Source organism: Neodiprion pinetum, chromosome 5 (assembly GCF_021155775.2).
Source record: "Neodiprion pinetum isolate iyNeoPine1 chromosome 5, iyNeoPine1.2, whole genome shotgun sequence".
NCBI classification, from domain to species: domain Eukaryota; kingdom Metazoa; phylum Arthropoda; class Insecta; order Hymenoptera; family Diprionidae; genus Neodiprion; species Neodiprion pinetum.
Window position 1 is genome coordinate 23,049,023 of NC_060236.1, and position 17,857 is coordinate 23,066,879.

Sequence of the window (17,857 nt, forward strand, 5' to 3'; positions counted from 1 at the left end):
CTGATTGGCGGACGTTAATTGGACAAGCGGAGCGGAAGGGCAGAGACCTATAGAAATTATTAAACGGGGGGAAGGCTCCGCGAGGAAATGCGTCACTCTTAGGATGACATATTTTTTAGGGGGTTAGATCAATAGAAAGAGGGTCACCCTTCTTCGTCCCGTTATTTCCTTGCTTCCTCTCGCGGTGGAGGTCTCCGAGTTCAATGTTGGGCGTCAGGCGGCATAGGGAAGATCGACAACAAGCGCATATTATTGCAGGGGAGGGAGTGATAAGGGTAACCTGTTACCGCTTAGCGATCCTCCTCACTATGCCTGCACTTGAGCAACGATTAGTTTACGTTATCTACCGTATACATTCTTTCTTGGCATTACATTTATCAATTATCGATCAGTTTTTTATCGTTGAATGATATTCGAGTCGTACTATCGTAAGAGATGGTCCACTGGCTAGTGACATTCGAATATTAAGCTTCTGGATCATTCTCATCTGAAACTTATACGTATCTACTTACCTACCTGTTTACATTGCGTCTGTTTACTCTGCTGCCCTGATGCAATCACTCGATACTTCAGCACAAAGAGAACAACGTTCAGAAAAGATCGGAATATCGAACGACAAATTGACCATTGTACAATCCGTGATGCCTAACTTCAATATTCCAATTAGCCGATCTGATTCCCTGATAAATCCAATTAATTCAACCCTCGATATATCTCTTGTTAAGATGTTAATTTGTTTATAGGGAGGCTGCAATTGTTTCAGCACTCCGCAGTAAGTCGGAAAAGCTGCATAATAGATAGCCACTGTCCGACGGAGATTGCAGGGAAATGTTTTACCGAGTCGTCACGGTCAGTTCGTTGTCCGGGGTTCCTCACATTACAGTCTTGTGATTAACAGACCATTTCTACAACACCTCTCTCCAAAACTCTACTGTAATGTAATTCTTAAGCACTATTTATGTGATTGTAAAAAATGTGTACAATTAGGAGTTTTCGTCATTGGACCCCAAACCCTATTTGTCCCTAGAGTTTTACTTATGCATGGCCGCTAACTTCAACCTCGTACGTTTCGATACATCAGTTTGAATATTTGTAGGTTTTATCCGTTGTGTCCCGCAATCGCATAATGCATGGCAATCTAATATCTTCTGAAGCTTGCCACTCGCGCTTACCGCAGTGGCGTCGCTTTAACGTGCAGCTTAACGCGAGGCACGAAGTCACCTCGACTGGTTCAATCGACATCCGCTTCAAGAGATAGTCACGGGATACGGTGCTCGATGTCTGTGTATATGAAGCGCCCAGGGTAATAACCACATTAGTCCACTCGGGTGATTTCAAGAAAAATGCAAATTCAGGTTTCCAGTGGTATTTTCTGAAAGCACTCTCTAAAGCCACAACAATCGTATCGCTAACTCGTTTTCGATAAAATATGGACTGAAGTGGTTTTTCCCTTGGACCTCTGCATATTTACTCTGTAAAGAATGTGATCTTAACATTTACCGTCTAACTACTATCGAACAATTTTTCTGCACAATTCGGGAATTGAGTATTAGCTAGTGTTGGATTGACTAACGTCGGATTAACATTCACGGTATACCGATAAGACAATCTTTCAGTGTAAAAAGTGGTAAGATCTTCAGGTAATTGTCTACTCTGCAGAGAAACCGGTTCGTTTTGACGATCTCAGTCTTAAAGTGTGGTAAGACGAAACATCTTCGTATAGATGAGCAGTTTCGTTTATTCCAATCTTTGGCTGCTGCAGATATCCACACTAGGAAAAAATTAATTACATATATTTGCGGAAAGGCCCATGCGCGAGTTGTGAGGAGAAAATCGGCGCACGAAAAAGACCCACAAGATATAAAAGCAAAGACGCAGCTGCAGCGAGATGAAATCGAGTTGGGCGAGGTTCGTTCGTAGCTTTTCCTACCAGGTGGGAATTGCGACGAATTGACGCGTAAGCGAATCCGGGGGCGGCTTCCATCTCTCTTACAGGGGTTGTACTCGGTCGATCTCTCGGCGTTGCCGGGCAACCACATCCACCACCCCCCTCACTAGCCGCCCCTGCGGAGCTCCCTGATGGCGCCACCTTGGGATCGACGAGGCACCGGTAGGGATGTGTTTTTCCCGAAATGCCGTACGACTAAACCTAAGAGGGCTGTGCGCTGTTATCAGGTGTCGGAGTGCGGGGTGCCGTTTTATTTAGTGCTTGACTGGATCAACAACGCCGGGATTACTCTTTCGTTCTTAAAAATTATTTTATTCGATAATAAGACGAGTTGGTATAACCCTCGATCCCTATTTTCGTTTGTTACCCTTCTTATTCGTACTGCAGATCATGTAACTTCGGTTTGGATGATGTTGCAGAAACGATTGGAACCGTGTACTGAAAATGTCGTACCGTAACTTTTAGTATTTGATCAGTCTTTATCCTTTCTTCTCGTCGTCTTCTTACAGTATCGGTATAACAATGCCTTTTCCCAGTGCTACGTCACGATCGTACGTTTTTCACCGAGTTACAAAAATCTGGAAACTACAAGGTCACCTATAATCGTATTTTCGTTAAGTGTACCGACGCAGGTTAGATATTCTTCTCTTGGATTATGTATCTCAGCGTTTGGATCAAGACCAAAGACCAATCCTCGTCAAGGGTAAGTGTACGCAAGTGACCGTAAAAAAATTCTTCAATTCAATCCGCTGCAAATGTCGGGTGTACTACCGAATCGAGGTTGAACAATTGATGAACCAAATAAATCTCTTGAAAATTTATTAACAAGATAAATGCGGTGTTGTAAGAAATGACCTTGTCTGAACAGTGGACTACGTCAAGGTGGGCGGTTACGGATAGTTGCCAGGTCGAGATCATAGTCATATATTCGAGATCTTGCCTTTTCCGTCATTCTCTTGCACACATATCTCTTCGGGATAGTCTGAGGTTTTTTTTTGCTGTTGCATATCCGAGGGTGCAGTACGGGCCTGTTATCCCCCCACTTTCCTCGGCATCAGTTATCTGCGATTCACGTACCTCTGTCACTATACCCGTGGAGGGTGGCCACCCCCTCCAACATCCTCGCGGTGCCTCGCCTCACTTGTTCCGATGCAGTCAATGTAGGACCTGGAAGGTCTAGAAGCGCTTGCAAGCTCGACGACAAGGCGTCGAATCTCTACGTGTATTTGTTCGTCCCTTACGTAGCGGGTTCACTCTCGTGCCAATTTTATACCCTCGTTTCAATGTCGTCGTGACGATGGATCTAGAATAATACTAGATAGCTTTGGATTTGGGCTTCTGAATGAATTAATGAATATGAATACTAATAATAGATATTGATAGTCTGTCATTAGTCGATCTCTTTTCACACGGTCGGATCTATTTTGTCGATTATTCGTGTCACGGTTGTTATGCGATCTCCTTTGCAATGCGAGTGTCGTACACCCTCGCGAAAAATCTTTGGGTACCTATTATCGGCGGGACACGAATGTCGAGGACCATATAAAACGCGAACTGGATCAATAAGCTCGGAATCTGTTTCTGAGAATAATATGCCGAGGCGAGACAATACCCCGAGCGATGGACCGGCGCTTTTCCCTTGATCATGTCGAACCATACGTTCGGTAAGTGTACGGTTCAAGTCGGCGACTAACGCCCACACCTAACGTGAATTACAGACGGCGTGAAAGGGCGGGGGGAGAAGAGGATCGAAAGTCAGACGTAAAAATCTCGACCTGCTTGTATTCGGAATGTACGTTGAGCCTGGGGCAGGCCTATAAAATTATGATTTACATCGTGTCACTGTCAGACAGACAATCGATGTTCGTAAGTACGCGTACAGACTTCGCGAAGAGAAGGTAGAAGAATCTTTTCTGTCAAACGTCGTAGGAGGAATCGTACAGCGTTATTGTCTTTGCTATTTTCTACATATCTGAATATAATAGTGCTTATTCTCGCTTTGGAATAACGTTGTTGAATCTTTTTTTTTTTTTAAATACATCGGTTGGAACAGGCGTGGTTTAACAGTGTCGATATCACTCGACGTGGTCTGTGGTGTATGCAAAGTTTTAAACCCATCAGACATCAAGGTTGGACAAAACTGTGTTTAACTGCAGCTTCTCCTGAGGCTTTTGCGGTTTTACGTAAAACTTCTTACGCCCACGGTAGTCCGCATTCTCGACTCGCGTCGACTTCTTGTATATATCTTTGAGCGTTGAAAATGAGATGGCAAGTATAACGTGAATATAAGCGAAACGTACTAAGAGGGTGAAGATGGGGATGAGGGTAACGCGCAAAATGGGTGGAAAAATCTATATCGTATCTTGTATCGCGTGTCTTATGATATATGGTCGTATGCGCCAAAATGACGAATTTGGTGGTAAAAGAGCGTATAATTTTTTTTTTTTTTGCGGTATTCGCTACATAAGTACTCAAAAAAGCTTCAGGGATCTATGCATGAATTTGAAAAATATTGAATAGCTTATGAGTATTTCAACTTTTAACGAAAGTTGAAATTTTTGTAACAACGGAACAAACAAAATTTTTTTTTTTTAACTATCCTACTGCCCATGTCAACATGCCCAAGGTTTAGAATAAAAAAAACGTTTATTTATTCTTTTACTTTCATCGAGAAAACATATACATATTGACAGCCTTACGACTGTGAGGAAATGTAAAAATATATTGTGTAAAAATAGGTGCGAACAATAGACGATACATGAACGAATACGGCTTACGGTACCAACCAAACGCGAGTGTTGTCATAAAACTAGTCACACGCGATATTTTTTGCAACACCTGTGCGAAAATTTTCATGTGAAAAGCACCGAAGGTGCCAGTGACAGGGCGTATAATATTGACGTTAGGTAACTTACGCTGTACGATAACAGAGTGCGTAAAATTAAGTTATCCGAAAGTGCGCTTGCGTCGAAGAAAACCCTAGTTTGGAAAATATAGAATTTTAATTACGCACCTGCGTCAAAGTTTAGATATTTTACCGCACTTTTCGGATATGGGAAAATTCATGCACGCTTTGCAGACTTGGAAAATCGAACTTTACGAACAGATGTTGGTAAAAACTTGATCCGGTAGCTACGTACATACATACGTATATTTTCACATGTATATATTTATAAAAAAAGACGCAGTATAGATGTAAGCGTGCAAATTCGGTGTTCATTTTTATTGAGAGTACGATAATTGATCGTTCTTCGATCCCTAATCTCTACTCTTTTCGCGATCTCAAGTCATTGTCAGAGGCATACATTTGTGGTTGATAATGTGGTCGACCAAAATCTAATCGAGGGTTTTTTTTTTTCTTGTTCCAGCAGATGTAAATCAATGAATCTGGGATCCTAAGTTGGCTGATCGCGAGCTTCGCGATGGACGGAGGATTGAAGCAATCCTCCGCAAGTTTCACCGCGGGCCACGAACTCGGCTCGGAGACGACGGGTTCCGCTGAGGAAGGCATCCTCCTTGCCAGGGTGCACGTGCCTGAGCTCAACGTCAGCAAATGTCTTCAATTCCCGAAGGATCAGCTTGTCTGGGATGTCAAGCAGCAGTGTCTCGCCTCGCTACCCAAGGTATGGACCACGCGTCTCTGTAACTCTCGATCGATATTATTATCACACCTAGAATCTATCCAGTTATGTCTTTGCCGCGATTGCTTACCTGCAACTTATCACTAATATCACGTGTATGTATACATGTATAAAAATATTCCGTACGATGAAATTTAATGCTATTTTAAAAATTGATTCAGTACAGAAGAGGAACGGTTCCTTTCTTATTCTTCTTTTCCTGAGAAGAAGAAAGCAGAAGCATATTTCGTTGGTCTTGCATCTTCTCTCGTGCGATGTGCTACAGTGTCTGTAGATCAGTCCAATTTTAATTACTGTTTTTGTCACGAGCAACGAATAACGAGCTGCTTCATAGTTATTAGCGAAGCTTTTCAGCTTTCAGACCACGCAGGGAGGCGATGTTGAAACGGCACTCGAGTCGTTGTACCAATTTATGAAATCAGAGACTTTGTCAAGTAATTAATTTTTTACAGATAATATTGTAAGTATACCGAAGCGTTTCAATTCATGGACGATAGTACAAGGCTATTTGGTTACCGAAATATTACGTCGAATCGAAACACCTAAATGACAATTAGTTGCTTATGGGTCGTCGTTTATGCGTAGCCTGCTTGCACGTGTGTAGGGTGTTTAGTTTTCGCACAATCACTCTGTACAGTGACAGTTTCTAATTAGAAAATCCGATAGAGGGAGAGGGCAGAGTTGAAATTTTCATTTGTAAAAATCTTCAAAAAATCGTGTTATTCTTGTTGTTCAAATATCTTTGGGTGATTCAGATTTCCGTTTACATCGGGCACAACCTAATGGAATAAAAAGCAATTATTTCATGTGTATTGTTCGATTATTATATGTATACTTGTAACCACATGATATGCTCACATCGTGTTATTACTTGCTAAATATATATACGTTAGGGTGGTTAAAAAAAACCGACTCTCTTTTTGCCCAAGGCACAAATTTAATAATTGTGTAGAAAGAGGAAATAAGATACCTGTTAAAATTAGAGCCCTTAATGTTAATGTTTATTAGTTTCTGAACGCCATTTTTCATTGTTCATTTGATTAACACGCGAAAATAATTTTACTTTCGTTCTGAATTTTGTATCTCGGTAAGGAGGCAATGTACGTAAATGTCCAATACGGTGTTTTTGTAGGGAATTTAAGGCTTTACAAAAAAGGTCTTTTATGATTTGTTGATAACTCAACTCTTTCCAAAGTTATTCAAGGTTAAAGTTGAAATCATGCGAAAGTAGCAAACTTATTCTAAAATATTGTTTTTTTTTTTTTGTTTTTAATATAAAGCATTTCGAACGCTATGAAGTCATGTCATTCAAATAATTTTCAACTCGAGAAAATTTATTTTTAGCTAAAAAACGCTGCTTTTACAAAATTCAGAATGAAACTAAAATTATTTTCACCAGTTAAACAAATGGTAAATGAAAAATGGCGCTCAGGAACCACTAAATATTAGAATTAACGGTACAAATTTTCACAGGCATCTTATTTCCTCTTCCAACAAGTACGGAAGGTGGGACTTTGAAAAAAAAAATATTTGATTTTTCGAACCTCTCTAATGCACACACACACACATATATATATATATATATACACACTCACCGCAACGTATTTTTTTTGTTCAACATGCTTGCCTTCGGAACTCAGGAGGTATAGCACCACCCCACTAACATCCTGCCCTCTATTTCTGTAATTATTATGTGTCTTAACGATCCTTAGTCGTAACTGTCGCATTATCTTCCTGATTTTTCACTTCTATCGTCATTGTACCTTGAAATGCAAGAGTTTTTACAGTTACTCGTCCGGCGTTCAACAGACGAAGATAATGCAGCAGTTTTAAATTGAAATTATCTATTTACTTTCCTTAGGTTATTTTAATTTTTATTTATGTGTTTTCACCTTTATGCATTTTTCCCCTTCTTCTTCATGGGGTTAATGATTGTCTTTACTGATGGTTTCTAGTGGCTCAATTTCAGGGTCACCGGCAATCTCTTAAAGATATTGAGAAAGTATCGACGATTCAAAATTCATTCAATCATTTCTCGTAACTATTTAGATTTAAAAATATTCGGAAGTATTTGAATTTACGTGGGAATTATTTTGGTAACTAGTAAATTTCCAAAAATTAAGCTTGAAATTCGTGCCTATTTACTCTTGGTTAGTTTGCCGTCACATCAGGAATACAAAATGTGTTAAGATCGAGCAATTCGTTGAAATTAAAATTTAAAAAAAAAAGAAAAATAAAAAAAAAAGAAAAAAACTGAGGACGGTACTTGTACCTAGACAACCATTAGCGCCAAACTACGATTTTCATTGCTCCTCTCACCTCATGTACAATAGTCCCAATTGCAATGTCCGAAACTAACGGGGATGGAAAAATGTGACGCTGTGTCTGACGTTTGTGGTGTTTTTTTCTTTTGTTTCGCTTATCCACGCTTGCACATTGGGGGGTGCACACGACGTGGTCTACGGCAACAATTATTACAACGTGTACCTACCCATACCTACTACCGTCTCGTGGGCAACTTCGCTCCGCTTCACTTCACCTTCACTTCACTCTTCACCTCGCTTCACTTGAATTCGCCGCCACCTGGTATTGTTTCTGGCTGGCTGTCTGGCTGGCTGGTTGGTTGGTTGGTTGGTTGGTTGGTTCTTGCTGACGATGAATCTCGTTCGTCCGAATCGGCCAACGTACGATGTACGTCTTCCCCGTCTCACCTTTCCGAGCACTTGATACCAGGTGGCTACTTGGTACAGGGTACGTCCAATTCACTAATAGCATGCACAATAATATACTCTCGATACATTTTTTTCTTACTTTTTTTATTTTAACGTTAATTGTTAGCACGTATTAGTGGTGCGCGATTAATCGATTAATCGACGATTGCTATTCACGTACCGATTGACCGGCAGGATTATTGAGGCAACTGCGAGTAATCGAAACCATCGATTAATCGATTAATCGAAAAAACGATTAATCGAAGCTGCGCGTTAATCGATTAAATGCACAGCACTGGTACGTATTACATTATACTTGTATACCGTAAGTTGTCTGTGATTCGGACACTTCATGTGGCGTAGCAGGTCCACTGCAAGCGTAAAAGGTGTACGTGTGGCTCGGTTTGGAAGGGATACGCTGGAGTAGGAGGATCACAAGCTGCAGCTTAGGTACGCGGTATGCGCTTGCAGTGGACCTTGCTGCAGGATGTGGAGTGTCAGAATTCGCATAAAACACGAAGCATATATGGTGTGTTCCATGCCAACTCGGGCAGCGATCGACGACGACATTTTTTTTATTTTCACCCGTGATTTTTCCATTATGGTATAACCCCCGAGAATTGGTGGTGGTCAAAACTTGGAAGGATCAATATTTCGAATGCCCGATATATCGAAATTTCAAACGTGAGAAAATAAAATAACGAAAGACGAATTGTTCGAAATCTTGATGATTAAAAGTGTCACTGATTACCAGTCATTCTAATCTTAGTATTTGAAAGTGTCACTGATTACTTAGTCATTTTAATCAGTGACACTTTCGGGAATTAAGATTTCGAACAATTCGTCTTTCGTTGTTTTAGTTTCGCTTGCTTGAAATTTCGATATATCCGCCATTCGAAATATTGACCCTTCTAAGTTTTAACCTTCACCCCCGAGAATCTCGTAACAAAATTTCTTTTTAAATTTTTTTTCCTATTTCTGAAGCACTAGTTTTCAGCCTATGATTTTTCGAACCTTTCCCAAAAACTTTTGAATTCATTGTCAAAAACCACAACTTAAATATAACTAGTTTTGCTGATTTTTAGAAAATTCTCGCAGAAGATTTAAAGTGTTGATAATTGATAGGCTGAAAGCTGGTTGTTGAAACAAATTAAAAATTTTGTTGAATAAAATTCCTCACGAAAATAATAATGTCACAGTCAATTGTTTACTGCATTGTCATGAAACACCTCTTATGTAATATATGCAGAGTGAGTAGCTAACGGTGACTGATCTAACGCGCATGCGCTCAAATTCCAGAGCAAAAGCAGTTGTTTTATCAGAATGACCAACATTTTTGAGGTTACATACATCGCGGTATCCTTTCATCCGTACTTACGACGGTTGGTCAACCTGACAAAACAACTGCTTTTCCTCTAGAATTTTAGCGCATGCGCGTTGGAACGTTCAGCCGTTAGCTACTCACTCTGCATATTATGTTTGTGTGATTGCGTAGAGTTGACCGATCGATGTGTTTACTTTGTTCGTATTACGCGTACCGTCATTGTAATACATATGAATATATTCTACGTAGTATACCGACCGTAGCTACTAGCGTGTGTATATACATACATTCACAGCATGGCCGTGCGAGCATGTATCACACCTCTGATGTGTAATGTAGTACGTGTAGATATAGGTTTTGGTAACCTGCAATGCATTGTTCGCTATTCACTAAAGAAGTGATAATGACAGCGGAAGTTGCACAACGACGAATAAAGTCTCCGTACATTCGTCTGATGTGTATTCAATCTCGCCGTGGGGGCGGAGATTCGTATTTGGCCGGATGCGATGTTCGAACAGCCAGTTCGTATTTGTGTTATTTTATCATGTCACCGAAAGCTTATCATCGAATACCTTCGCACAATAATAACTTGGTCATTCGCTGTCAGCTCAGTCATTAGCTCGCAGTAACCAAGATACGCGTGTACCTAAATATGTGCGTCAGAAATTGAAGACACTAAACCGATCCATCTCTCGATATCAGTAATTTCGGTCAAGCCTTTTTATTCTGCAAACATACGACGTTGTTTGGTTATCTCACCGCGGTGTCCTTCTACCGATAGGTTAATTAATACCGATTGGAATCACCGTTCTTAGACCATTGTTTATATTATTATGATATTTCAAGTCTGTATGAAAAAAATGGGCGAAAGAGGGTGATGAGCTATCTTCGGGATCGTCAGGATCGGCGAAATTTTTTTAAACGGCTGTTTTTGCCTTATAAAGATGCACACTATAAACTCTGTTTTGTAGTAACTCCTAATGAGATAAGTACGGTATTTAACGGACGGTGAACTGGTTCTTTTATTTCTTTGCGTCTCACGATTCACCCAGAGCCCGTGAGAGTACTTTTTATTGGGTTGCTGCTGCTGCTGCTCCGTCTCCTCGTATAGTCCTGGCGTCGGGTAAGCCATCGATTTTATGAGTTCATCCATGGTTTTTGCAACTTCACAACCAGCCGTATAATATTATTATATTTTTGTGCATTGTATACACGTAATGATTACCCTGTAATATCTCTTCGGTATTTCAAGACGTGACGAACCTCGAGGCGGCTCTTCGATCCTACCACGTTTCAAATCTTTTCATTTACGAAGAAAACATTTCACTGTCGTTATTGATGTGGTTTATTTATTGCCGGTAGCAAAAAATATCAACGTCAGCTCTGGGAAGAGAAAATCTTTGTGAAATTAAACCGGTCATTTGTTTCGGATATCAATCAAGTGGTTGTCAACGAGGGAAGCATCATTGTTTCTTGAACGATAATTGTCACTTAACAAGTATCGCATATTGTTGGTATAAGTTCGGAAACGGCAAATTAGTGTGCATGCGTAAGACAGCAAGAACAGCGTATTTAGAAAACTGGAAACTGTCCGCATTTGAAATTCTCTCCAGCGTGTGAGTCGGCTTTACGAGATAGTTAATTAGAATTTTGCCAGACGCTGAAATATCCGGTTTAATAACGAGAAGTGAAATACATTCACAGTGCATCGAGCATTCCATGGAATGACATTACGAAGCGATGTAAGCTATAGTGTTTGATCGCGCTTGTGTAGCAAGCGTTTTGAATCAATCTTCAATATCCGATGTTATCGACAATTTATTCCACATCCCGTGACTCTGTCGTTCCGCACGATGGGAGAATTACTACTGTGATTCGTGAACGGACCAAGTGATTTCCAATTCAATTATTTACCAGCAGGTAACTCTACCGGAAGATGCAAACTGTCTCTGTCGCTAACGACGTAGTTAACGGTTTTGATTGAAATTAACGAGAACTGAACTTCATGGTATACGGGATTGCGCGTTTGAATCGTGTTAACTATAGCTTCCTTCGCTAAATCGTGCAGCAGGATCTGCCTATTCAGCCCAATGTTCGTCTTTTGCCGAATGGCATTCTGCGGCTATGTACTTATTGCCTGTTAACAACTTGTTGACAAGTTGAAAAACAAATTAGATTTTTTCCCCTATCTTTGACAAAATACCAGATTATACCAACCCCGGTAACGCACGTGTTACGATGTCTAATATTATTCAACTGGATGTTGAAAGATTGCTTGGAGTCAATGTAGAAAATATTGACGCAGTATCGAAGGCACACTCGACGACTGCGAGAAGAAAATCAAGAGAGAAATTCAACATTTTCAAACGATTGTGCGACTACCACAAACGACTAACTTAGAAGATTAACAGATATTTAAGCAAATTCTTCAGTGATATTTAGATTGCACTGACTCGAGTTTCAATTGAATACGCGGAGATATTGTGCAAGGTGAATTTCATTTTAAACGCGTATAATGAAGATCTAATAATCTTCCACGAATGTATCTGCTGCTTAGTGTTGGACATGGTTTCGAGATCGAGAGGTTTGTGTAAAAATTTTCTTGTTTTTTTTATTTATTAATTTTTTTTTACCTCGTTTTCTACACTTTTGTCAGTTCAAGGCTTAACCGAAAATGCCCCGTGGCTACGGCAAGTGCTGTTCGTGCACAGATCACGAGTCGTTTCTAACACCCGCGTTACAACACGAATTGTAGCGTGATATGGTACGACGTTGTTCTTTTGCAACATCGGGCCGAGCGAAGGTTTACAGCTTGATCTCACGCGATCCGTAGGTATCCTAAGTCACTGGATGACGACTTGGTCCAACAGACTTGACTAAGTACACGCGATAGAACCGATGGATGTCAGCCATACTCAATCCATTCCTTCCTTCGTCTTGCGAAGATAGAATCCTGCTCCCGATGCACCAACAGCACACCTCCTTGTCCAAGACTTGTTCGTCGGGAGTTTGGCTGAAAAACTTGAATTTGTCGATAACGAAGGAAGCTTGAAACAATTAGATATAGCTCGTAACAGGCTGCTATACATATTGCAGATATTCGCGTCAACGTTTTTGAGTCACACGTCGTTATACTTACCTGGCATTACTTCGTCTTTTGCCTTCTTGGCTATGATAGTCATGTGGTTCTCAGCATGTCTTCGTATTCATTGTTAGTTGAATTAGCCTGAAAAAGTAAGCTACTCCATCAACTCTCTACCCACGTCGTTTCGAATGAGAACTTTCAATTTTCGTTCCAACTTGTTTTTAACTTGAAACTAAGTTACCCTTTTACCAAACGTATGTTGGAAGCGTGCAGTCTGCCCGCCAAGATGTTGCCTTATTTTGTTCTTCCTCTGCTTTCCCCTCTTCCTGTTCTCCTACTTCGTCCTGTTGATCTTTTTAATTATTTTCCATCGACGCCATACTGCACTCTTGAATATCAGTCTTAACCTCTCAGCGGTATGGTGAAAATGACATCTTCATGCCACTTTTGCGTCAGAAAAAAATGAATAGATTTATCCTATCATATCAGTATTACGGTATTTGAAGTGTATGTGAAGTATATAAGGTCACTGAATTTGAATCTGGGATCAGATTTCTAAAATTCAAAGTGGCGGGTCCAATACGGAGGTTGCCAATTTGAATTTTGATTTGATCGAGTTGATCTGGATGCGAGGGCCTAAATGCTATAAAACATAACACAAACACTGAGGATAAAAATTTTTCGAATTTTTTCCCGCCATATTGGATCCACGATGTTGAATTTTGGATATCTGATTTCAGATTCAACTGCCGCAAAAGCTATGATTTACCATACGCCAGCCAAATCGATACAGTAAACACATGTTTTTTTTTTTGCCAATGCCTACATATGTATCATAATACAAAAGTGGTACGACTTTTTTCCGCCCAACAGTCAATGGGTTAAACATTGCACTTTTCACCGCACGTTTTTGTATGATTAATCTTAATGTAATTCTTGAAAATATTCAGCATCCATCCCGTTCCTCGTGTAACAGCAGACCTTGGTTTATTTTTTTTTCAATTTTCCTGTGATCACAGATATTGAATCCCAAAAATTTTCATCTTACAGGAACTCAAGGAAAGTTTCAACTATGGGCTGTTCTGCCCACCAGTTAACGGAAAAGCGGGAAAATTCCTGGACGAAGAACGTCGTTTGGGGGATTATCCGTTTAACGGACCAGTCGGCTACCTAGAGGTACGTAATTGGAATATTGCATTCCATAGCATTTTCTGCAATATTCAGCCGTTGGTAAACAGTAACTATCTGTTTAAAACTACGGTAAAATGAGCAGCTAGAACGCTTGCTACGAAAAAATTCGAACTCTGTATACGTCCGAGGCTGCTGATATATCAGTCAGAACTTTCAACAAATCCTCAGCGGATTAATTTGAAATACAAAAAATGGAATATTAAACTAGTGAGACGGTACTCTTCAAGTTAAACTTATGAATCGAATTGTTTCTTTTCAATATTCATCAAATCAAAAAAAAAAAAAACTAAGCAGTTCGATTGTGTCCAAGCCTTTTGATTTTATCCTGGACCATTGTTGGGCATGGGTACTTGAGTATAATACGCGACAGTGTAGTATAATTAAAATTGCTCGCTGGCCATCACATCGATTATCTTTGAACAGCGATCTACGGATGCAGGAAGGGGCGAGCACCGTTAGAAATGCTGTGTTTCGCCAGTTCTTCATACCCGATCAAATCGCTGGTCAATATTCGATTGTATACATTCGTCCCTTCACATCTATGCACCAGCGTTCGGTCATGTACCTCGCTTTGTCTCATTCCTATACGAGCTCCCAATGTCACATATTAATATCGTGTTATCCGCTATTGTTCCCATAGGTATAAAATAATACTGTTGCGGGTCGAGAGCATGAATGCAAACATCTAGCAAGAGTTATTTATGTTTCTTACGTTACCGTGGAGGTGTACCATTTGATATCCTTTTCGGTATTTCCATGATGCGCAATGTATGAAAAACGAGAAACGTAACTGTAGTAGGTCTAGACAACCGTAAGTATCAGCGATTAACGAAGTCGTGTTGTTTGATTTTGTTTCAGTTGAAGTACAAAAGACGTGTGTACAAAATGCTTCATTTGGATGAGAAGCAACTAAAAGCAATGCACACCAGAGCAAACCTCCGAAGACTGCTGGATTACGTAGCTAATAGTCAAGTAGAAAAAATAGCTAAAATGTGCAGCAAAGGACTCGATCCAAATTTTCATTGTCAAGAATCAGGTGGTAAGCTTTATGAAATCATGCATGGTATTCGATTGTGTATGCATACCGGCTTCTTGAATCATCTGCATTGCATGATGTTGCATAAAGTTAAAGAACTTCGCTCATATTGTTATAAAGGTTTCTGTTCTATCGGCGCCAAATTATTTCAATTATGCCGGTAATCGTCAAAAATCGATTGAATAAGAAAGTTTCTGTTAATTCCTGTTAGAAACAGTTACTCTGATGAAAGATGATAAAAATAAAATCAAAGATGAACGTCTGGTAGTCATTTGGATCCACCGCAACATTTCTAGTTCTACCACTGCTCATTTCGTACTTGGGATATTACACGTATCCTGAAGATGATATTATACCAGTATTATCTGAGCATGTCCGAAACATGTTCATTACATTTGACAGTTCTGTGGAGTAACTTTTATAACGGTAAGGCGACATGTTAGATCGAACAGAAATACTTGAGGCGGTCTCCAAACGACCTAATACTCTTCAGTTATTGTTGCTACGAAAATTAGCCAGAAAATGGTACAGAATTCATCACTGGGCAGCGATAGTCCAAAGTGGGCGAAGTTCTTTGTTAATTCTAACGAAAAATATTTACCGATTGACATTGTAATTTTCCAACGAAAACAGAAACCCCGCTAACGTTGGCAGCTACCCTAAAAAAACCGTCCAAAGTTATCATCGCATTGGTGAATGGTGGAGCCCTCCTAGATTACCGAACAAAAGAGGGACTGACGGCTATGCATCGGGCCGTCGAGCGAAATAGCTTAGACGCGGTGAAAACGTTGTTGGAACTGGGGGCTAGTCCAAATTACAAGGACACCAAAGGCTTGACACCGCTTTACTACAGCGTCACGTACAAGACGGATCCTATGCTCTGCGAAACTCTCCTTCACGATCACGCCACTATCGGTGCTCAGGATCTTCAGGGCTGGCAGGAGGTCCATCAGGTAATTTGACGAAGGTCCCCCGTCACGGGCACCTTGGCTATGTTACCTCAGACCTAAACCCTCGTACCTATCAATCACGTTTTCAAATGCTCCGGACAGACTCTGTATACACATAATGATGTCCTCGGGTATATCAGTCAATTAAAATGAAATTTTTATGCGACGCTTTCGTTATAACTGACTTATATACGACCGAGAACCTCGTCATGTTTTCATACCTCGCAGTCAAGAAACCTCACACTAACTGTACACACAAAAGCACACGCACACACATGTATGGTATATTACATACACATCATCTCAGCCCCGAGGACTACGGGTGTTTTTTTTTTCTTTTCTCATTTCTTTTATTGCTACACCACATCCCGGCAGTGACTTCCCGCCTATCAATTTCCAACTATTTTAATACTCGTAATACCATGTGCAACAGGGTAGGTAATATTTCAATGTTTTTATAGGCCTGTCGAAATAATTTAGTACAACACCTTGACCACCTTCTTTTCTACGGGGCTGATATGAATACAAGAAATGCGTCTGGGAATACTCCTCTGCACGTATGCGCTGTCAACAACACAGACTCGTCGTGCATTCGACAACTTCTTTTCCGAGGTGCTCAAAAAGACAGTCTCAACTATGCAAATCAAACACCGTACCAGGTCGCCGTGATCGCTGGTAATATGGATCTAGCGGAAGTTATTAAAAATTATCAAGCCGAAGAAGTTGGTAAGTGCTCGTATTTTAACCAGCATGTCGAAACACGTAGGCAGTCCTCTTTCAGTTACACTCCTTGATACCATTATTTTTTTTTTCTCTTGTTCAACGACAGGCTTTGTGGAGATTTCGGTGACCGTTCAGAGTCGCCCTGCGACGAAACTCCCCGGATAAAATCACCTCGATTAAATCTTCAGGACAAAATTCACCCTCCGTAAAATTCACGCTGGAAAAAATCACCCCTGACAAAATCCCCTCTGGACAAAATTTCCCCAAATAAATAAATAAATAAATAAATAAATAATTATACGAACATGAATAAACGTACAATAATATTGGGGAAGAGGAATTTTTTGCAGGGGATTTTCGTGGAGGGAGGATTTTATGCAGTCGAAGGTTTTGTCCAGGGGAATTTTGTCAAGGGAGGATTTTGTCCTGGGGTATTTTGGAAAAGGAGATTCTGGATGAGCACCGAGATTTCGATTAAAAATAAAAAAAAAAAACTTTGGCGTACGAATCTAATGCCAATAAAACTACTCGATAGTATTTTCAAATTTCTTTTTTCAATTTTATCAAGCATTAGATATCGAAGTAACATCGTCACAACAATTCCATTTGATTATCGGTTGCCTGGCACGAGCATGAGCACGCTCTAGTTTTTCTAATCTAATTAGCACTGTTAACTATTTTGTTGATAATTGAAAATGAATCGTAAAGCGTAGTACCAAGTTCTTACCAAGCGATCAAGCGTAACCGTATACTTAGGAATATCGACTTGACTGTGTGTGGGATTTGGTGGTGATGGTTGTCCGTCTAATTTTGTATAACGTTGGTTTCTTGTAACTCATATGTACATAACAAATGCTTGACTGGTACGTATACACCAGATCACTATAGACTTGCCACGAATTTTTTTTTCACCTTTGAATGCAACCGCAGTCCACTGGTCACATTGGCCGACACTATAACTTTTACTATTATTGCAAAAAGGAAAATATAAAGGAAGTTTTCCAACCTTTTCTAATACTATTCAAATCACTTTTTCCGCCTCTCTTTCTTACTGCATCGGCACGTACTGCAAACGGTGCAGGTACAATTAAAATTTGTACACGTATTGTTTCCAACCTGAAACGAAAGTACAATATGGTGCGTTTTGACGCAATGTAAGTGACCCAACAGATATTTGCATGCCGCTACAGATTTGAATATTTTTTGGACCAAGTATGCTTATTCGTGAGCATAGATATTTGTCTAATA

The 17,857-nt window shown here is 40.2% G+C and overlaps 1 protein-coding gene across 11 annotated transcripts in view; it reads left to right on the plus strand.

The window, feature by feature from the left end:
- Positions 1–17,857, plus strand: part of Prosap (prosap) — a 69,357-nt gene that overhangs the window by 38,641 nt on the left and 12,859 nt on the right. For 4 of the 11 annotated variants that reach the window (XM_046625376.2, XM_046625372.2, XM_046625375.2 and 1 more), the window contains 6 exons: positions 5,317–5,572; positions 8,321–8,340; positions 13,760–13,885; positions 14,759–14,939; positions 15,570–15,889; positions 16,348–16,612. In XM_046625376.2, the coding sequence (XP_046481332.1) occupies positions 5,371–5,572; positions 8,321–8,340; positions 13,760–13,885; positions 14,759–14,939; positions 15,570–15,889; positions 16,348–16,612 (1,114 nt within the window). In that variant the 5' untranslated portion in view covers positions 5,317–5,370. The other 7 variants (XM_046625374.2, XM_046625380.2, XM_046625370.2 and 4 more) reach the window with 6 other exon arrangements.